The sequence below is a fragment of the Polypterus senegalus genome, chromosome 1, assembly GCF_016835505.1.
Source record: "Polypterus senegalus isolate Bchr_013 chromosome 1, ASM1683550v1, whole genome shotgun sequence".
Classification (NCBI taxonomy): domain Eukaryota; kingdom Metazoa; phylum Chordata; class Cladistia; order Polypteriformes; family Polypteridae; genus Polypterus; species Polypterus senegalus.
The window spans coordinates 262,822,635-262,845,439 of record NC_053154.1 but is presented as its reverse complement, the minus strand read 5'-3'; the positions used below and the strand labels follow the sequence as shown (position 1 = coordinate 262,845,439).

Below are 22,805 nucleotides of genomic sequence, written 5' to 3'. Positions count from 1 at the left end.
TCCAAGACATTATGAAGGTTTGGGGCAGCCATCTGTATATTGTTTTTCCCAGCACACTCTCCATTTGGTAAGTTATAAGTGTTGTATTTGAGGAGCGGAGCCTGTACTGAGTCCTTCCTGACCCCCAAACGCACTCGCCCCCCACCCAAAACTTGGCCCCGGTACTTTCCTACCTGGTTATTTTCATGTCCGAGTCCCGGTTTCTTCTGGGACTTCATCCTGCCGACTACGCAACTGTGACAACTAAGAGTCCAAGACATCATAAAGGTTTGGGGCAGCCACCTGTATATTGCTTTTCCCAGCTGCAAAAGGGTTTTAAATCAGAAGCATGATGTGCATATCACAGAGTCCAAAACAGAACTGACTATAGAAACCCAAGATGGAGCTTTAAAGGTCTGGAGAGGAACTGACATCATCCAAATGGACGGAACCAGAAGTGACGTCATCAAAGGGGCCGGCTATAGGAGCAACGTCATCAAAGGGGCCGGCTCCGGAAGTGACGTCATCAAAGGGGCCGGCTTCAGAAGTGACATCTTCTGAGGCGCAGGAACCTTGCTGGATTTCCTGGGAAAGGTCTGTAGGGAACTGAGAAAGACAGTCAGCGCACTCCGCCTCCCCCTGGTCAGATGTTTTATTACACTTACTCAGACCCTTTAGCTGCCTTCTACTCGCACGTGTGTGACACCTCATATCTAGACATGGGTTTGACAGTAAATCCCTGCTTTGGGACTTCTTGTTCATAATAGATGCCATCACTTTGAAATGGAATTTTGCCAGGCATGCACTTGTACACTTTGCACTGTGCATGACATCAGCACATTTGCATTATAAATGACTATATAGCGTTTGAGTGTTGATTTAGTCATAGGAAGGACCCTAGAGAGATTAATGTGTAATCAAATTATTAAATTACTGTAGAGAAAGAATCCGGTTCAATGGCGTCTTAATGTATGGGCACTGGCTGCAGGCCCCAGGAGCACAGGGGTCCACAATGTTTCTGATGCCTTTGTATGTTTCTATCTTCAGGGGTCCCAGCGCACTACTTTTTCCCAGGGGCCTATGATGCTGATACGACGGCCCTGCTTCAGTTTGGAACTTTGCTAAGTTTTGACTTTAATTTTGCTTTTCTATGTAAAATTCAGAAGATATTATGATTACATTACTGAGTGTTTTACCTCTCACTGTTATGACAACCATTTTGTTTTGTCATCAGTGAAAGGGCTTCTTTTGATCTCTGCAAAGTGCTATACATGAGTTTGACAGGAATTGCATTCCGTCCAATTAGTTACAACTGACCAAGAGTTGGTAAAGAAATTGATGTGAAAAAGCAGGGGGGGATATTTCAGTGATCCAATTAACCGTAGAGTACTTCTAAAAACTAAGTTTGAACTAAGGCTGGGATCCCATGATGGAAAGATGGATTAAAGGGGGCAATAACCACTGGGATGCCTTATGATTCCCATCCTGATTGGGGTGCCCAAAGGTAACAGGAACCGACAAGAAAAGACGGCAGGAAGCAGTTCATCCACTACTGTAATAGGAAGCAGCATCTCTTATATAGAATCCCAGTTTGGACACCCGCGGGGCTGCATGGGAATTGGAGTCCACACATGCAACCCTGTATGGATCCCTGGCATTTTTATGACCCAAAAGTACTTCCAACTAGCCACATCATGTCACTGGAAGTACTCTTGGGTTCAGCATAAAAGTAATCCGCTTCCATAGCTCAAGGAATCAGACTTGGGCGGAAGGAAGGCAACACTCATCTTGGAGAAGCAATAGTGTGGGGAGTAAAGGGGGACGAGTAGAGTAGATAAGACAAGAGGCAACCTGTTTATTGTTATACGAGGTATTTGTGTAATAAAACCATGGACTGTTTTGTGTGTTGGTGTTTGGGGTGTGAGGCTCTGTGGTGTCCCCTAACCTTCACACCTGATAAATCTAACATATTTAACCATTTGGCTGCCTTTCGGGCTTGGAGATGGATCGGGAGTGTTCTATTCCAGGACGCAATACATGAAGCTCTAAATGTGACCAAGTTAAGCTGGCCATTGCTTCCTGTGGCCATTTGCCTAAAATAACGGATGCCGTTAAAAATCGTGAATGGAGCTGTGGGGAATTTAAGGAAACAATTAAGCATTTAGAATCAGGTGACTGAATAAAAATGAAGCCCCAAACAGTGGATTGCATCAGCAACATTAATTGGCTGCTAAGAGACAAAAGCTTGCAGCCATTGTGGCTGTCCATGTCCACGAGTGAGGACCCCAATATATCTATGTGGTGTTTGTCCACTTCTACTATAAAAGGCAACATCCTTTGTTGTGATTTATATATTATTATCAAAAATGCATTAAAAGAACTGTGGTAAGTCACAGACTTACAGAGTGGAAGATTTGATTCTGTCTTTAGTACATTTATCCTTTCTGATGTTCATAGTAAAAGATACAATTTGACTCGTACATTTCCTGCAAACCCTACAATTTTTGTTCCAGTTTGAATCTGATAATGCATGTGCCAGCCGTTCCTTTCACTATCAACATAATAAATGTGCTTCACCAGCTCCAATCTGAATGATTTCCAGTTGATATTTTTTACCTTTGAAATAATCAAATTGCTTATGCCTGAAAGTGTCCGTTAGCACAATGTTTAGAATCCTGCCAACTGCCATTATTTTGAATCTTTTTAAATATAAAAAAGAGGGTTTTGAGCTGGGATGTCTGATTTCTGTTATGTGCAATATTTCCTCCTCTGATATTTTTAGAATGGCAGTAAAGCCCCAGGAGCGACTATTGTGAAAGATAATACCTTCTTGTCAGTACTGTGGAGATTTTGCTTTGAAGTCAAATCCTCTTGTGAAATTCTATCATAAACTTTGATCTGCACTTTCGTCTTAAATTAGCAGCCAAAGAACTAATCACACTGGCAGAATGCTCAGCTATATATAAACTACTTTTCTTTCAAGTTAAATTGGTACTGAGCTTATATCTGAATCTTTGCCAGTATTATCTTTAAGGAGAATTTATTTCATAGATTTAAACCACACAAATCACTGATTTGTGCTTAGGCTGTCAAAATGCCCTCTTGTAATTAAAGAGCCATTAAATCCGTCCATCCATCCTTTCAAATATTTTATAAGCTGCTTGGCCCAGTTTGGGGTTTTGGGGAGCCGCTGCCTAGCCCAACGGCAAGGACACCAGGCAGACAAAAGTTGGCTTCTCATTCACACTGGGGCAATCCTGGCGCAGCAGAACTATTTACTCAGGGTCTATGGACTCTAGCCTGGAACTGATTGATGCCTCATATTGTAAATTAATTGTGGTTGACAAAAAGGCTTTTTAACACACCTGCTTGGAAATACGGAGGCAAAGTGTCAAGATGGTGATCAGGAAAGCAGCCCAGACTCAGCCTATCAGGTCCACATCCCATGCTTAGTTGCCATCTATGCGATTTTGCAGGTTCTCGCAGCATCTTTGTGGGTATTCCCACCACATACCTCAAGGCATGCCCTGCGGTGTGCTGGTGCCATGCCCAGGACTTGTTTCCTTCCTTGCGCCCTGTGGTGGCTGGGATTGGCTCCAACAGACCCCCGTGACCCTGTGTTAGGATATAGCGGTTTGGACAATGACTGACTGACTGACCTCAAGGCATGCTGTAGGTTGATTCATTTCCCTAAACGATCTCTGAGAGAATGCAAACCTGAATTGGATTACCGTATACACTCATGTTTAAGTTCACCCGGGGATAAGTCAGGGCTTGATTTTTAACTTATAATTTCCAGTATTTTATAATGTCGGTCATAGAAGTCGAATGTGGAAAACTCACACTATTGGTCCAAGAGATTATGATATGGTAACGCCCACCTGAGAGAGTAACCATGGAGCACACGGCCTTTTTATTTCTATGTATCGTGCCTACGTGACCACACGGTAATGCCCGAACTATTCTGAAACGACGTTTGCACTGTTCTGTGTTTTTTGTATCTCACACCCTCATACACCTTTATTGTAAGAGTATTTCTTATCTACGATGGAGCGTTCAATCAGAAGAAAATATGAAAGTGGTTTTAAATAAAAAATCGTTGAAGTAGCGAAAGAAATTGGTAACTGCACTGCTGTGACAAAATTCAATGTGTCTGAGAAAAAAAAAATAAAGTGTCACATTTTTTAACGGGCGTATAAGTCGGGGTATGATTTTATGACCGATTTTTCGCATTTCAAGACCCGACTTATACGCGAGTATATACGGTATTTGATATACATTATGTGTGTATATTGTAAAGATATAAGAAACAACTGGCATGGAGGTTTGGGGCAGGATTTGCTTTGCTAGGATGAGAGGCTGTTTAGATGGACAGATGCTGGTTGTTCCCGGGAATTATGTCTCTCCCCCCTCCAAACACACAATGGCAGCATCCCACTGGTGGTACTCCAATATGGATACCCACAGGGCAGGCTGGGAATTATAGTCCCATGGAACAGCCTTGTCAGAGGTCTTGGGTGCCTCCAGGGGGAACTGCAGGGAATCGTTATACCCTCCCTGAAGGGACAAGGAGGTGCTTCCAGTGTGCAATGCTGTGGCATCAGGACTACTCCCAGGTCTAGCATAAAAGAAGGCAAGCTTCTGCATGAGTAGTCAGAGGCGGGAGGAGAGTGGATGAGACTACGTGGGAGGTGAAGAAGGAGACAAGAGTATAAAGCGTAATATATGCATTAACAGTATTGTCTCTTTTCCCAGTAGCATTGAAAGATGTTGAAAGAGGATGCTAAGCTTAATGCAGCTTTAGGGTCCAATCTTGACACCACTGCCTGAAGAACCAACTCTGGACTGGGTGCAAGGTAACACATGGTCACAGAACAGGCCATTGCACAATCACCAACTAACTTAAAATGTACGGCTTTGGGATTTGGCTGGAAAAAAACAAATGACCAAATGGGAAACAACCATAATGTGAATTCCAGCTAGGCAGAGACTGAGTGCGGGATACAAAGTCCAAATTTGTGAGCTCTGAGGTCAAAGCGCTCTAAATGCCACACTTTGGATTAGTTAACTGCAAATCTGTACCATGACACGGAGAACAACATGGACTGAGAATTCCACACATCCAGACATCATATTTAATTTGTGAGGCACTGACTGCTCGCCTGACAAGATATAGAAAATGGGGAGATACAGTCAGACGAGTCTTCTTTCATTTTGCTCTTGGCAGTTGTGACACAAATTTAAGTGATGGTTTGGGTGCACACATTTCAAACAAATCAAAGCACACTGGTACTTAAAAGAGCTGACTGATTGAGCTTCTTCGTTGAACACCCACTGTTTTAATGCTCTCCACATTTCATTGGCCTCTCAGCCTCCAGATCTGAACTCCACTGCTACTTCTGAAAGAATAGAACAAAAACTGAGAGAACGGGCAAGGTGATTGACTTTCTTGTGGCACTGTATCAAACAATTCCAGATGTTGGCCAGTTTTAGGTGCCACTGCATACTGGTTGGTGTTGTAATCCCCCCCACCTTTAATAAATTAAAGGTGAATTGTGTGGTACAGCAGGGCAGGCAGCACAGAATAATAGGAAACCCAGTTTCAGTGATAACAAGGCAGAGCTGCAGGAAGCAGCTGTGAGATGAAGAGCGGCCACCTCCATGTCACGGCTGACTTCCATATGAGCTCATCTCCAGTGTTCATTCCCTTCCAATAACCATAAACAGCCATCACTTTACCACTTGATTAGTGGAGTGGTGGCACAGAGTGGCCAGTCGAGTAAGAGCACCACGCGTTAGCACTAAACAGAGTGGCTCTTATCCTTCATTTCAATATCACTTTATTCAAATATACTCCTGTGTACGGGGGAGCGCATCGCTATTAACTAGCCGGTGGTTAGCATTATGCAATCCACTTTTACAGCCATTCCTGAATTCATCAGAGTTGATGAACACAACAAACCTTTTAGCACAATGTTTTAACAACTTGGCATTAATAGCGTTTCAGACCTATTGAGAAGAAGATGCGTCAAGAATGAGCACCCATTCTTCTATGCAAGATTTCACAAAGTAGTTTGTGTTGTTTGGATTGTCCTAAGTGGACTTTTATAGTTTGATTTACACCACATATAATGTGATCAGTAAAATAAAAATCATTCATTGTAACAATACTGTTCTGTATAAAACCACTCCAAATCTGCAGATAATTGACAAATGAGTGTAGTCTGCAGAAGATTACAAGGGTGGCACAAATGAAGTTAGATTATTATCATATTTGTGTTAAATCTACACTTAAAAACACTACATTAAGGAATTGTTATTAGCACAAATAAATTCACATGGGATGGGTGAGCCAAATTTCCATTCATTCAGCAATAGACTGCAGCTCAACACAAGGGGCTCAGGGGCCCATAAACCACTGGGGGTTCAAGTCTGCCTTAGGGTTCTTGATATTCACACAGAAATCGGTGGGCAGATGCAGTGAACAAACCAAAAAGGAAACATTGAGGTCAGTGCCGCAGTCACAGCCCCAAACCGTTGATATTCCTTTTATATTTTTATACACAACACCATTTTGGGATGCCACCTGAATACAGTGGTGTGAAAAACTATTTGCCCCCTTCCTGATTTCTTATTCTTTTGCATGTTTGTCACACAAAATGTTTCTGATCATCAAACACATTTAACCATTAGTCAAATATAACACAAGTAAACACAAAATGCAGTTTTTAAAAGATGGTTTTTATTATTTAGGGAGAAAAAAAATCCAAACCTACATGGCCCTGTGTGAAAAAGTAATTGCCCCCTGATAACTGGTTGGACCACCCTTAGCAGCAATAACTGCAATCAAGCGTTTGCGATAACTTGCAATGAGTCTTTTACAGCGCTCTGGAGGAATTTTGGCCCACTCATCTTTGCAGAATTGTTGTAATTCAGCTTTATTTGAGGGTTTTCTAGCATGAACCGCCTTTTTAAGGTCATGCCATAGCATCTCAATTGGATTCAGGTCAGGACTTTGACTAGGCCACTCCAAAGTCTTCATTTTGTTTTTCTTCAGCCATTCAGAGGTGGATTTGCTGGTGTGTTTTGGGTCATTGTCCTGTTGCAGCACCCAAGATCGCTTCAGCTTGAGTTGACGAACAGATGGCTGGACATTCTCCTTCAGGATTTTTTGGTAGACAGTAGAATTCATGGTTCCATCTATCACAGCAAGCCTTCCAGGTCCTGAAGCAGCAAAACAACCCCAGACCATCACACTACCACCACCATATTTTACTGTTGGTATGATGTTCTTTTTCTGAAATGCTGTGTTCCTTTTCGCCAGATGTAACGGACATTTGCCTTCCAAAAGTTCAACTTTTGTCTCATCAGTCCACAAGGTATTTTCCCAAAAGTCTTGGCAATCATTGAGATGTTTCTTAGCAAAATTGAGACGAGCCCTAATGTTCTTTTTGCTTAACAGTGGTTTGCGTCTTTGAAATCTGCCATGCAGGCCGTTTTTGCCCAGTCTCTTTCTTATGGTGGAGTCGTGAACACTGACCTTAATTGAGGCAAGTGAGGCCTGCAGTTCTTTAGACGTTGTCCTGGGGTCTTTTGTGACCTCTCGGATGAGTCATCTCTGCGCTCTTGGGGTAATTTTGGTCGGCCGGCCACTCCTAGGGAAGGTTCACCACTGTTCCATGTTTTTGCCATTTGTGGATAATGGCTCTCACTGTGGTTCGCTGGAGTCCCAAAGCTTTAGAAATGGCTTTATAACCTTTACCAGACTGATAGATCTCAATTACTTCTGTTCTCATTTGTTCCTGAATTTCTTTGGATCTTGGCATGATGTCTAGCTTTTGAGGTGCTTTTGGTCTACTTCTCTGTGTCAGGCAGCTCCTATTTAAGTGATTTCTTGATTGAAACAGGTGTGGCAGTAATCAGGCCTGGGGGTGGCTACGGAAATTGAACTCAGGTGTGATACACCACAGTTAGGTTATTTTTTAACAAGGGGCAATTACTTTTCACACAGGGCCATGTAGGTTTGGATTTTTTTTCTCCCTAAATAATAAAAACCATCATTTAAAAACTGCATTTTGTGTTTACTTGTGTTATATTTGACTAATGGTTAAATTTGTTTGATGATCAGAAACATTTTGTGTGACAAACATGCAAAAGAATAAGAAATCAGGAAGGGGGCAAATAGTTTTTCACACCACTGTATATGGATTTCAAATGCATATTGCACTTTGAGTAGTTACTGAACCAAAACTTTCACTATGTAACATCATATGATTTTTTAAATCACTTTTCAAAAACAGTAAATTTGCATTTTCATGTTGGCTAATCATCCATTTTCGTACAGAAACAAGACAGGTTTTTGTTCGCTTTTGCCTTTTCAGCTACGAACGAGCACCATTTCTGTTTAGGGCCATTCTCTGTAAGAAGCTGGAAAGCCTACTGAACATATGGAAGAGACACGTGAAAATCCAGAATGTGCAGTGCTGCCGTCTTCCTGAAGCTGCTAACCGTTCCAATGTTACGATTCACTCGCTCAATTTGTGACATAAGGGCAGCGTGACACTGGAGAAACAGAACTGGAAGCTACCTACAGTGCTGTGAAAAAGCATTTGCCCAATTCCTGATCGACTGTATGAAAAGGTAACTACCCTGTTAGCTACTCACTCAAACCGATTATCAGACTCAATAGACTGAACACAACAAGACCTGCATGCAGCCAGCCTTGATGAATCGAAAGCTCACAGTATATGGACCCTTACCACATGAGGGAAGCAAGCACCACAAGATTTCTAGAAGGACGCTATGATTTGATCAGAGGAAATTCTAGAAGAGAAGAGGAAAAGGGTCATTGAAAATTACTAGTCAGTAAAGGGTTACAAAGTTATTTTTAAGGCTCTGGGACTCCAAAGCACCACAGCCACCTCTAAATGGAAGACTCGCTCAAGAAGCCACAGAGGATTCCAGAAGAACATGCAATAAAATGCAGGCCTTTTTAGCCTCAGCTATGGTCTATGTTCATGGATGCATGGGAGAGCTATAAGGTAGAATCTTCTGTTATCCAAAAGTAACATCGGGCCTTGTCTGTCATTGGCAAATAAACCCCTTGATTCTCCTCAAGTTGTATGGTATAATGTTCTATGGACAGAAAGACTCCAGAGTTGAACTCTTTGGACAACACAAATCCCACTTATGTCTGGTGTTTGACAACACGATCAACCCTACAATAAAACAGTGGCATGGTAGTGTAAGGGTATGGGAATGCTTTCCTGCCTCAGGACCTGGAAAACTTGCCATTACAGACAGAACCATGAATTCTGTACTTTACCGAATATTCTTAAGAAGACTGTCCAGTCATCTGTCTGTGACCTGTAGCTGAAGCATAATCGGGTTATGCAGCTGGACAAGGACTCAAAGCACAAAAACAAGTCAAAAATCTAATAGTTCAGAAGAAATAAAATGAAAGGTTTGGAGTACCCTAAAGGCATTTTCACACCTAATTCATTTGGAGCATTTTATTTTCAAAATCTGGAGTGATTGCCCCAATTGTTCAATTTGTTTAGGTAGATATGAACACTTCACTCAGCCGTACCAAGATTCTTTTTAGAAAGACTGGTCTCAGAGCAAGTGCCAAGTGAACCCTGGAGTGGTTTGTGTGGTCAAACATGGGACCAGTCTGCTGTATATACTCACATACTGTATAAGTTGGCTCTTGAAACCCGAAAAATTGATCATAAACTCAGACCCCAACTTATACACCCATTCAAAAATGCGAAACGTAATTTTTTTTTTGTTTCCTCCAATCCAGTTTGTCAGACGCATCGAATTTTGTTGCAGCAGTGCAGTTATCAATTTCTTTCACTACTTCAACGACGTTTAATTTAAAACCAGCTTCATATTCTCTTCTGATGGAACGCTCAATCGTGGAATAAGGGATGCTCTTACGATAAACGTGTATGAGGCTGGGAGATATAATAAAACACCAAACAGTGCAAACGTCACTTCGGAATAGTTTGGGTATTACCGTGTGGCCACGTAGGCACAAAAAAAAGACAGTGTGCTCCATGGTTCTTTCTCAGGTGGGTGTTAGCATATAATAATCTCTTGGACCAATAGCGTGAGTTTTCCGCATTTGACTTCTATGACCGACATAATAAAATACCGGAACTGATACGGTAAAATCAAGCCCCGACTTATCCGCGAGTATATACGGTAACTTTGGGAAATGCTGTGCATTGTGGAAAAAATTTGGGGTTGCCATGCTACACTACTCCTCCCAGTAATTAAGCAAGTACAGCAAAAAATAAATACTTAAATACATATAAAGAGCTTCTATAAAAAGCCAGATGTCCCCCGGGGACAAATAAAGTCCTATCTGTCTAATACAGCTTGCACAAGTACCAGCCAATCAGATTAATCCTAGCTTCAACTCAATTGTGATTGGGTCAATCAAAGCCATATACCAAGGTGGCAAGAGACAAATACCCTGTGTGACTGAAGATCAAATCTTATGCCAGAGTGATACATGCAAGTGGGGCGCCCTCCTCCTCAATATGGCACAATGTGAACACTGGAGGCATAGTAATTTGAATACTATGTAATACATTTTAACCGAAGATACCAAAGTGAACGTTATTAACAAATCTTTACAGGTCTAAAGACACTAAAGATGTTACTTGAGATAAACGCGACAGAAGTGACATTCATATAGTAGGCTAATCGAAAATAAATAAGCAACATCATTGAATGAAATGAAATTCGTCGGATACTCAAGTGGTTACACTACTGTTTGCCCCCACCACAGCTTGCCATCTTTTGTACAGCAGTCCAGATGAAACATCTTCTTTCTATAGCATCGAACTTGCTACTTCTAATTATCAAATAGACATTTGGTTCTTGCTAAACAAACTGCACAATTATTGTAGATGCAGCATTACGCAAGTACAACTTTTGCTGACAGTTAATGATTGTGTTTTCAGGAAAAATGTATTTCTATCCAAAAAAAGGAGTCTCTAACTTGCCAACAGGGTTTTAATTGTTTCTTCTGGTTCGCGTGAAAGGTTGTGATGTGAAACTACATGGATGATTGAGACAAAGTAATGAATCATCTTCTCAATTAGCACAAAGCAAACAAACGATGAGTGTGAAAACAGTCAAAGTCCTGACTTGAATCCAACGGAGATGCACCGGGACGACCTGAAATGAGAAGTTTGCACTTGCAAACCTAAAAATCTGTCGGGATTAAAGCAGTTCTATGAAGAAGGGTGGGCTAAAATTCCTCAACAGCGAAAAGACTAGAAGACGGACATCAAATAACAGAAGTGTTTAGTTGTGTTTATTGCAGGTAAGTATTGGGGGAAATTAAGGGACAGGGGGTTACTTTCTCATATGAATAAGAGGGGAGTTGGATACATTTCCTCCTTGAATAAAAAAAAAAGTAAAGATTTATTAACTTTCAATTTATTAAGTTCATTTCCGAAAATACTACAGATCATGTGCCTAATATTTGTTTCTGGATTTCTAACAAAAACGTTTAATTGGCTGTGAGAAAATAACCATTTCTCTTTGCTTTGCATGTTTAACACCCCAGCCTTGCAAATTTATGAAAATTTAATAAATAGAATGAAAACTTTGCACAGACGGTCTCTTTGTTAGTGCTCTGCGGCTTTTACGGAAATATACCTGTATCACCTCACATTCAAATAATTAGTAAAGAAAACATATTTAATACGAAATATTTAAAACTGAATTATTAGTTCTGAAGTCAGCTCTTCCTCCACTTTACAGACTTGAACCCCTTCTTCCTAAAAACTGTGCCAAGTATCAGATTTGCATTTCTTTTAGGGAGCTCCTAAACTTCACCTTACCTGATCTAACTCAATTGATTTCCTCCTTCAGTTTCCCAGCATTGCAGCTCATCCTAAAATCTTCATCTCTCAAGTCTTCAGTTCGGGGTTCATCTCTAGTGCCCCTCCAGCGGCTTCTCTTGACACGGAGTAACAATGTCTCTGTTTGAAAGGCCAAGTTCAAACCTAGAATAGAAACACTACAAACTATGACACCCGCACTTGTACTCAACTCAAGCATTTGTGAGGTAAACTTTGCACTTCGCCTAAAAGTCCTGTAGAAATACCACTTGCATCGCTTGCTTACAATGCAATTATTCTGTCCCACATTCTTAAGTGACTTTAGGATTTGTGCAAACTGCTAAGTTTGACATTTTAAAATGACATTTCTAAACTAAAACGATCTTTGTCCATGAAAGCATTTTCACATCATTTACAAAAGTATCTCTGTCCACATTTAAACACATATAAAAGTAACCATTCCACTACATTGGGTACGCATGCATTGGCGGAAAAAATCCTTGAAGGGAAGGGAACACTGCCGGTCATGGGATTTAGTGCAAAAGTGTAGCGTTTAAATTATTTGCCTCTTGCACATGTTTACAGCATTAAAACTGTAGAAAATGAGATTTAGATACATACAGTGCAGGAAAGCAACACAACAAGCACCATGGAAAGTAACTCTTCTCTGTCCACTAAGTTTGGAATGTGCATTTCTTCTGTGAAGGGTGTCCAATCAGTGATGAGATGTGATAAGCTGGATCCAATCAGGGAAGAGCTGCATAATAAGCACAAACCAATCAAGAGTGCAAGTCTGCATTTTCAAAAATTCATTTTCAGAGGCTGCATTTTCAGAGTGTACACTTCTGTAAAGTATTTTTAAAAGTCTCCCTTTTCGCTGGTTGAGGATGCCGGGGTAGTGTAAGTGAAAGGCAAAAACAGAGACTAGCATCTGCATTTCTAAGTGGAAATGTATTAGTGTGGATGGGGACTCAGTTGTATCCAATAATTCCCATCCTACTGAACAAACAAATCACATAAGGGGTGATGGCTCCAAGCTTGGATTACACTGCTTTCTTACTTCCCAAGGACTCTCCAGTGCATTCTGGGGAAACTTTGGGAACAAAGTTTATCTCAAAAAAAAAAAACCTGCCCATACTTGAGGTGATAGATAAGGCCAAAAGCACATCATGATCTACAAACAGCCGCACGTTTACACCCACCATTGTTTCCCTGTCCAGATATCCCACTTTAATGTTCCATGCCTATTCACAATAAATTCGATTGTGTGTGAAGAATTTGGACACAAGACTCAAACACATGTATAGCTGTCCTGGAACCCACACCGACACAAGATCAGGCTACGCCAGTGGTACAATATTTAGAATCTATAAAATGACTGATTAGTATACCGTACATCTCATAAACAAACTTCAGTACAATCAAAATCTTATTTTACAAGAATACACAACAATAAACTAAAAACATTTGGGTGAAAACAAAATGCAAAAGCAAACAGAAGTAAGAATCCTTGTGCAAATTAATAAAAGATTCAGTGTAAGCTCGGCAGGTAGGTGGTCTCAAGACATAAGCTAGCCTGCAGTGCTGAGGCGAGGGGCAGTGGACGGGTTCTCTTTACAAGCCTGATGGTAGAACAGCCTTGTTGTTCTCGCTGCTGTGCTCTTGTAGCATCTCCTTGATGGTAGCAGAATGAACAGTTCATGTTGTGGGTGGATTGTGTTCTGAGAACTCTGGTGTTATGGATGTACACTAACTAGTGCAGGGAGTGCTGTTCCAATGATAGTTTGCACTGATTTTACCACCTGCTGTAGACCCTTGCAGTCTTGTGCCATACAGTCCAAACCAGACTGTGATGGAGTAGGTGAGGATACCCTCAACTGTGCATCTGTAGAAGTTGCTGAGGATAGTCCTTGGCATACCAAACTTTCTTAGCCTTCTCAAAAAATACAAAAAATAGGTCTGTGACTTGGTAGGTCCAAATGAGATCCTCAGAGATGTTAATGCCAAGAAATTTGAATGTGGCCACTCTCTCCACCTCAGTCACTCCAATGTACAGTGGTGGCTGCTGGGCTCTCTTCTTCCGTTTGTCAATAATCATCTCTGTTGTTTTGCTGGCATTAAAGAGATTACTGTCATGACACTACTTCACAAGGCCAGCCACCTCTGTCCTGTATGCGGACTCGTCACCCCTAGAAATCAGACCAGTGACAGTGGTATCATCTGCAAATTGAATAATACTTGAGTTATGCTGGGAAGCAACACAGTCATGGGTAAAGAGTGGACTGGGAAGTGTCTGCGCTCTGCAGCTCACAAATGCCGGGATGGGGCAGACAGCTTTGAACAGCAACTTGAAATTGCAATGCGTCAGTCTGTTGCACCCGCATTATCTGTGCCAAGAAACTTGCCATCACAGAATGATGACAAGAAACTGGATGCATTAAAGCTGAAATGATGGCGTTTCACAGCAACGGCAAGCGCGGGCGTTGTTTAGAACAAGTGTATCTGATGACTGTGCTGCCTACTTCAGTGGAGGCAGAGCGTGCTTTCTCAGCAGCTGGCGTACTCTGCACGAAGTGCGCTCTCACCTGGACGACTGCACGCTGGACACGTTGTGCTTTGTACGCTCTTATTACAACAACTAACTACATCAGGGGTGCCATATACATATACACATATATATATATATACATATACATATACACACATATACATATACACATATATATACACATATACATATATATATATTGTCACACACGTGCAAGTAGGAGGCAGCTAAAGTGCTCGAGCGATTGTAATAAAACATCCGACCAGGGGGTGGCAGAGTGCGCGGACTGTCTTTCTCAGTTCCCTACAGACCTTTTTCCAGGAAATCCTGCAAGGTTCCGGTTCTCTGAAGACGACACTTCTGGTTCCGGCACCTTTGATGACATCAGTTCCTCTCAAGACCTTTAAAGTCTCCATCTTCGGCTACTATAGTCAGTTCTGTTTTGGACTCTGTGATATGCACATCGTGTATTTGATTCAAGAAAACCCTTTTGCAGCTGGGAAAAAACAATAGAAGGGTTGCTGCCCCAAACCTTTATAATGTCTTGGACTCATTTTATGACTATATATATATATATATATATATATATATATATATATATACACACACACACACACACACACACTATATATATATTATATTATTATATATATATATATATATATATATATATATACACACTAGCAGAATACCAGCTTGGAGAAGTAGTGTGTTAAAGAAGTTATGAAAAGAAAAGCAAACATTTTAAAAATAACGTAAGATGATTGTTAATGTAATTGTTTTGTCATTGATATGAGTGTTGTTGTCATATCTATCTATTTATATTATATATATATAGCAAAATACCTGCGATTGGGAGAAGTAAAAAGAAAAGGAAACATTTTAATAATAACGTAACATGATTGACAATGTAATTGTTTTGTCATTGTCATGAGGGCTATATATATATATATATATATATATATATATACACACACACACACAGACACATATAAACATATATATAAATATATATATATATATATACACACACATCTATACACATATATATAGTTATATATATATACAGTTATATATATATATATATATATATACATATACACACATACATATATATACATATACATATATATACACATACTGTATATATACACACACACATATATACATACTGTATATACATATATACATACTGTATATACACATATACATATCTACATATATACTGTATATACACATATATATAAAAATCTACATATATATATATATATTAGGGGTGGGACTCGATTAAAAAAATTAATCCAATTAATTAGAGGCTGTGTAAGAATGAATCTTGATTAATCGTATGTAATCGCACGTAAATTTGCCCCAAATCGCAAATGTTTTTTTTTTTATTTAAAAGCGGTTTTAGTGGGCGACAGAATCAAATAATAGACATGGACATGAATATTGTAAACTGAAGCTGTTTTAATTTCTGAAAAAAAAGCTTTTAAACTGCATTTGAATTCAAAACAGAAACAAAAATATCATCCCTGGTTAAAATTGGACAGACTTAAAAATAAAGTGGTAGTTTAAGTACTTTAAGTACATTTTCAGAATAGTATTGTCTTTAAATAATAATAACCAAAATTTCACCATAAAGTGCAGTTTTTCTTTTTAAAAAAATAAGTCAGAAACATAAAAGGTAATTTGACCAGCTTACTCTTTAAACTCTGAGTAACATTAGCCAAAATTATTTTGTACATTAGGCTAAAACAGTGTGATCATTGAACATTTTGTAATTAGATGTATTTAGAATTACTAACGGTCACGGAAGTCCAATGATCCCCAGTAAGAGCCACAAAGTCCGCTTTCTGTAATGCATCTAATTTTGCTTGCTTTTCAGTGTGCACAAAACCATGCTTTTATCAAGGCTTCTCGGAAGTCGAAATGATCAGTCGTAGGAACGCTTTATTCCGACACTAACATTTTTGTAGCTGTGATGTGTGCATCAGTGTAATGGATGTACCAGGAAATCATGCATTGACAAAAGTTCCCGTTTGCTTGGAATTGAAAGTGTAATTAAATGCGTTATTTTTTAGCGCGTTATGGAGTACATGCATCGAAGCTTCTCAACTGTGCTTGTGCTAAGAAAGGGAAAATTTTAAAAATAACGTAACATGATTCTGCGTTAACCTAATATTTTTCATACGTCCCAAACCAAGGAGATCGAAGGTAAAATGAATCGGGTAGCGCATACATAGTCAGTACATCCCTCTCGGAATCAACCTCGAATGTCGGCGTTAGAGCGAAGACTCTACAATTGCCCACAGCGTGTGGCTTGTCTATGCTAAAGTATGTATTGTAGATCGGGGTATATATATAGATTTATATATATATACCCGTGTACCGCAGTGGAGAAGTAGAAGTTATGAAAAAGAAAAGGGAATATTTTAAAAATAACGTAACATGATTGTCAATATACAGTAATTGTTTTGTGAGTGTTATTGAATGTTGCTGTCATCAAGGATTTGATAAGACGCGTCATATTTTTCTGCTGCCTTCTCAATTGTGTAATTCGGTTTTTGTTCAGCACTCTTTGGAACTGTTGCTTTTTGTCTGCGCATTGCGTCCAGTTCACGTGAGCAGCTTGGTGTTCTTGCATCGAAGGTTCCCAGCTGTACTGGTGCCATCTCGTGTAATGTCAGCTAAGACCCGGCACTTAAAAGTTTCTCGCAGTTTCAATGAGTTTGTGCCAAACACCACCCTGACCATCTCATCTTCCTCTGCATAAGCGCAGTCCTTCACCCGTGAATATTTACCGGCAGTGTTTGAATTGGATTGCTGCTGATGGACGGCCTTATACGGGCAGGCACTAAATTACAAACGCTAGTGGCAGCCTGTCTATGAACTTAATTTAATATAAACTTACGGTTCACGCCGTGCTTTGTTTCGGAGTAGCTGTACTTATGAATATGCTTGTATGCATCATTTGCTTCATAATGTTTTCTGCCTTCTCAATTGTGAAATGGCGTTTTGTGCTCATCGCTGTTTGGAGTTCTTCCTTGTTCTCTACGTACTTACGTAGGAGGCGTGATGATGTCACACGAAACTCCGCCCCCCGCGGCCATCTCCAACTCAAGACTCCATTACATTATATGGGGAAAAATAGCTTCCAGTTATGACCCTTATGCGTAGAATTTCGAAATGAAACCTGCCCAACTTTTGTAAGTAAGCTGTAAGGAATAAGCCTGCCAAATTTCAGCCTTCTACCTACGGGAAGTTGGAGAATTAGTGATGAGTCAGTGAGTGGCGAGTGAGTGAGGGCTTTGCCTTTTATTAGTATAGATATACACATATATATATATATATATATATATATATATATATATATACACACACACCATACATACATACATATACTGTATATATATATATATATATTATATATAGTATATATACACATTGCATCTGTGATTTCTCAGTTTTTTTTTATTTTTAATAAATTTGCAAAAACCTCAAGTAAACTTTTTTCACGTTGTCATTATGGGGTGTTGTGTGTAGAATTCTGAGGAAAAAAATGAATTTAATCCATTTTGGAATAAGGCTGTAACATAACAAAATGAGGAAAAAGTGATGCGCTGTGAATACTTTCCGGATGCACTGTAATTAAAACAAACCATGAAACTCAAACCGATTATGACAGCAGCAATCCAAGCTGTGAGATTTGAAACAAGATTACTGTTCACATGGCCAACTGTACGTTGCATGCTCAAGAGTAAGCTCAGCGCACAGCTTGGTCATATTACAACCGGAGGGCCGAACTCACAATGTGGTATACAAAGAGATCCTTAACAAATAATTATTGGTATATTTTCCCTTAGTTTAAAAAGGTTTTGTATGAAAAATTGGAAAAATCTGTGGGACAAATATGTTCGCCTTTGGAGGAAAATGTGATGCAAGACGAGCAATGAACCTGGAGGGCAAAAACTGTCTGCATGTTAATGGATCATTCGCTTTTCTTGTATGCTACAAAAGGCACCAACTAGAGTTCAGGTTTGTGCGAGCAGCTTGCTGCAACGTGAAAGTATAAACTGCTTTCGACGGCATTGACTTAATACAGAAGTACTGTATATATCAGCCTTTAAATGATACTAGACCTCTCAGCCTTCATAGATCTTTACACTGATAATGTATTTGCACCCTCTGATCAACTCTGCAATAAAATATGGAATTCTTTCAACGATTTCTCCTTTCTGCTACTTTTAATTTTTTAGGAACAAGTTAGGAACTTAGACATTATTTTTTCCTTTTACAAAATTTCCCTAATCCACAACCAATGCTCACCTAGTAAGGAGAAGAACATTGATAGCATTTCCAAACTTTATCAACTATTGCCACAGTGCCCACTGCTAGCCCATCTTTGGCAATTCCGGAAAACAGACCTCTCTATCAATATCTCAGGCAAGATTTTGAATTAAATAATTCACAACATAATAAGAGATACTATCTTAAACTAAAATATTGTATTTTTCCTTGCATGGAAATGTACAGATCATCTTTTATAAATATTATTCTAAAATACTCCTGCTGGGCTCCTGTCTGTGTCTCTGGTAAAATGGCTTTAATCAGTAAGAGGTTACAACACAACTACCAATTAACTGACTATTTTGGCAGAGGATGCGGGTTTTACTGTGATTACAAATATTGTTTTGGGAAAAAAATCGAACTGATTGCATTTCTGATTGAAAAGATCTCTACATTTTCTTTCACTAGAACATTTGTTTGACTGTTATAACATAATGTACATGTTTTTGAACAAAAAATGTTCATTTAATAAATATTTAAAAAGACAAAAGTAAGTACTTTATAAAATGTACACATTTGCAATACTGTATTGTGGAATGATTTCAAAGTGTGAATGGTTGGTCGCCATAAAAATTAAAAAGGAAAAAAAAAGGTTATGGTAAATATATACTTTATTTCAGAAGCAAGACTATTACAAATATTCCATTGAAAATATGTTCTGGTTGATAGGTTACATTTGGCAATCCATGGAGTATATCAAAACGCTTGGTAGAAATAACTGATTGCTTCCACACTACATACAGTGCAATACAGAAAGAGTACTAAGCAAGTCTAGAAAGACAGGAAAAAGACCTTGTAATGTCACAAACACAGCTTAGTGTGTCAAGATTTGTGTCATTAAAACAAAAAAACATGCAACTGTATTAACGACATATGTGCAGAGCGGCCAGCCAGGAAGGCTAAAAAGTTAGCATTTCCCCATTCAGTCTGCCGTGATTTACTTCTTCTAATCATTTCCACCGCATAGCTTCAGTAAGATCTTCCTGTAATCGCCAGAAGTGTCACCCTAAGCAAGGAAAAAAAAAAAGTTTTTTTTTTTTTATATTGAATTTATTAAACAAATGCACTCATCCAAAATATATAAACGTTTATGTATAAGCTACTCAATAGAAATATCAAGAGTTTGATGGCTTTAAGAAAAAACTTATTTTGCTAACATTTTGCAGAATGCTTGAATAGAATCTTAAAATTGACAAGGCTGTATTATATTCTTTGTAAGTTCATTGCCAGACTGAAGTTCATTTTTCCGCAGTGTGTTCTTTTTTTATTATTAGAAGTATTTCAACACCACCTTCACAGTCTAGGCAGTCACAGCACTGGGCACTCCCTTAACAATGCCTGTAAATTTCAATGCTTAGAAATCACTTTGCTTTTTCTAGCAGAGACAGTGACAGACATTTTAGGGATTGGGGTTTATGCAGCATGGGCTGAAAGACAAAGCTTGGAAATTAAGTAATCAAAACTCATTCAGTGAGTGAAGTGAAAGCTAAATGATGCCTGCAAAGAGGGCATGGTGACACAAATTGATCTCTGGATTATGGTCGACAAAATGTTAAAATTTAATTATAGTTTTTGTAACGATAACCTCAATGGCCTAAGAAGGTTTATAATGCTTTTACACTGCACATCACCTCCCTTTCAGTTTCTAAAGTGCTTTGCAGTTTTACAATGGCGAGATACACGGGCCATTCTAATCAAGAAAGGCTTAGAAGCTGAACAGTTTAACTTGTTTGTTTAAAACCTCTTCAATACTAAAGCTTTCTTTTCCGAGGTTTACATTCAGCACTGAGGCTGCAATAATAGTTAGCTCCTGGAATGATGAAAAAATGAATGGGAACTCTATACAAGTTTGTAAAGACAGACATTATAAAATCTCAAATGCACAAACTCAAACATGCTAAGACACTATAAATGGAATAAGGCTGTTGCTCACTCCACAAGTCTGGAGTGTCATCAAAAATTTCCATGATAATGAAACAAAATATGTTTTGCAATTGTGATGGCCATGTTTACAGTACTACCTACATTTAATTCATAGCTGACTAGAGTTTGTGATGTAACAGTGGATAAATGATAACTTAAGAACAGGTAATTCTCTGCTTTTTAAAATAAAAACAGTTGTATTTTACTCTCAGCCTCAATGACAAACTTGGGAATTCCTTCAGTTCATCCAGATTTACGCAGTGTGTAGTGGCGAAGGCAGAGGGCTTGAAATCCCAAGGGTGTTGGTTCAATCCTCCCTTTGCCTTACTGCACAGCTCTGAGCAAGTCACGTAACCTGCCTGTTCTTTAACCGTAAAAAACATTTGTAAATAGTTGTTGTGTGCCCTTTTCTTGTAAGTTGCTTTGAATAAACATACAGCCAAATATTTAACAAATGTAAGCATATCATTCATTTGTGCTCTGGGAGTTAGTTAAGTGATTTGAAAGAGTCAGTTAACATTTTCATTGATTAAATGATTTTCAAACATTCAGTAATATAAAGTAACTGTGATAATAGAATGCAGTTCTTTGAATTAGAAGATTCTATTAAATATATGATTTTTAACAGTAGTAGTTAAAAGCACAGCCCAAATGTGTCTGTAGTGTCTCAGTAGCTTTCAGACAGTAGAATCCACTTCAAGTGATGTAAAACTGGCATTGATTGATGCCCCATTAACCTAAGGGATGCACAAACCAGTGTTTCTTCATCCCTGTATCAAGCCAGATAAATGGGGAAGGTTTTATCAGGAAGGGCATCTGGTGTAAAATTTTGCCAGATCAATATACAGACAACAATACAGATTTCCATACTGGATTGGTCGAGGCTGGGTTTAACAATGGTAGCCACCAGTACTGTTAATTAACAGGTTGCTGGGGGAAACTGGGCTATTTCTGGCTGGAGGAGAAGAAAAGGGGGCAGGTTAGGAGAGTGTTGGCAGTATGACTAGTTCATCAAAGGCAGAGAGTTAGCCGATATGATGGAGAGAAGGAAGGTTGACATATTGTGCATGCAAAGAGACCAAATATAAGGGGAGTAAGGTCAGGTATTATTTGGTGGCAGGTTCAAATTGTTCTACCATGGTGTGGATGGGAGTAGAAATGTTAGGGGCTATCCTGAAGACCAGTATGTCAAGAGTGTTTTGGATATGAAAAGAATGTCAGACAGATTGCGGATTATGAAACTGGAAATTGAAGGTGTGATAATGCTATTGACGAATATGCCGCGCAAGTTTGGTGTGCGATGGATGAGAAAGAGAATTTCTAGAGTAAGTTGGACACCGTGGTGGAGAGAGTGTACCCAGAGGCGAGAGTGGTGATTGGAGCAGATTTCAATGGACATGCTGGTGAAGGGAACAGAGGGGATGAGAAGGTGATGGGTAGGTACGGTGTCAAGGAGAAGAATGAAGAAGGTCAGATGATAGTGGATTTTACAAAAAGGATGGGCATGGCTTTAATGAATACATATTTTAAGAAGAGGAAGGAATAGATTGATGTACAAGAGTGGAGGTAGATACACACGGGTGGATTATGTACTATGCAGAATGGTCAAAAATGAAGGAGATATACAGTTCACTCTACTTGAGATACTGTAACAAAAAACTGAGGTATAAGTGCGCCAACCCCCAACAAAATTGGTTTACTAGGAGCCAAATTGTTTCATGCAGATGGAAAGACAGACTGACAGATATGGCGACCACAGTAGGTGCTTTTTCATTATATGTGAACAAAACTAATAAAAATAAATATCTTTGAGCAAAAAAATAAATAAATAAAAAGCTGAAGCACAGGGGCTTCTTACAATTGGCCACAGTGGCTTTAACTATAAAATTCCTTCTGAATATTATGAAGAAAGTATTTTTATTTTACAAAAGAAATTTATGGAGGCATCATTTTCTTTCATGTATGCTTATGTCTGCCCTCAAATTAAACTGAGCTAACCAACAAATATATTGTATATAATAAATAAATATATATATATAAATTTTGCCCAGTAAGACAGAATTTTAAACATCATAGACACAGTTTTGTTTCCTCCATATGGACCTGCTGCTGAATGTATTAGCTGTGCACTCTATAAGGGGTAC

At 39.1% G+C, this 22,805-nt stretch overlaps 1 protein-coding gene across 2 annotated transcripts in view; it reads right to left on the bottom strand.

Annotated features, from left to right (window-relative positions):
- Nucleotides 1-19,331: 19,331 nt before the first annotated feature.
- Nucleotides 19,332-22,805, bottom strand: part of anxa11a (annexin A11a) — a 92,629-nt gene continuing 89,155 nt past the window's right edge. For both annotated transcript variants that reach the window (XM_039772981.1, XM_039772991.1), the window contains one exon: nt 19,332-19,744. In XM_039772981.1, coding sequence (XP_039628915.1) covers nt 19,685-19,744 — 60 coding nt within the window. In that variant the 3' untranslated portion in view covers nt 19,332-19,684. The remainder of the gene's footprint in view (nt 19,745-22,805) is intronic.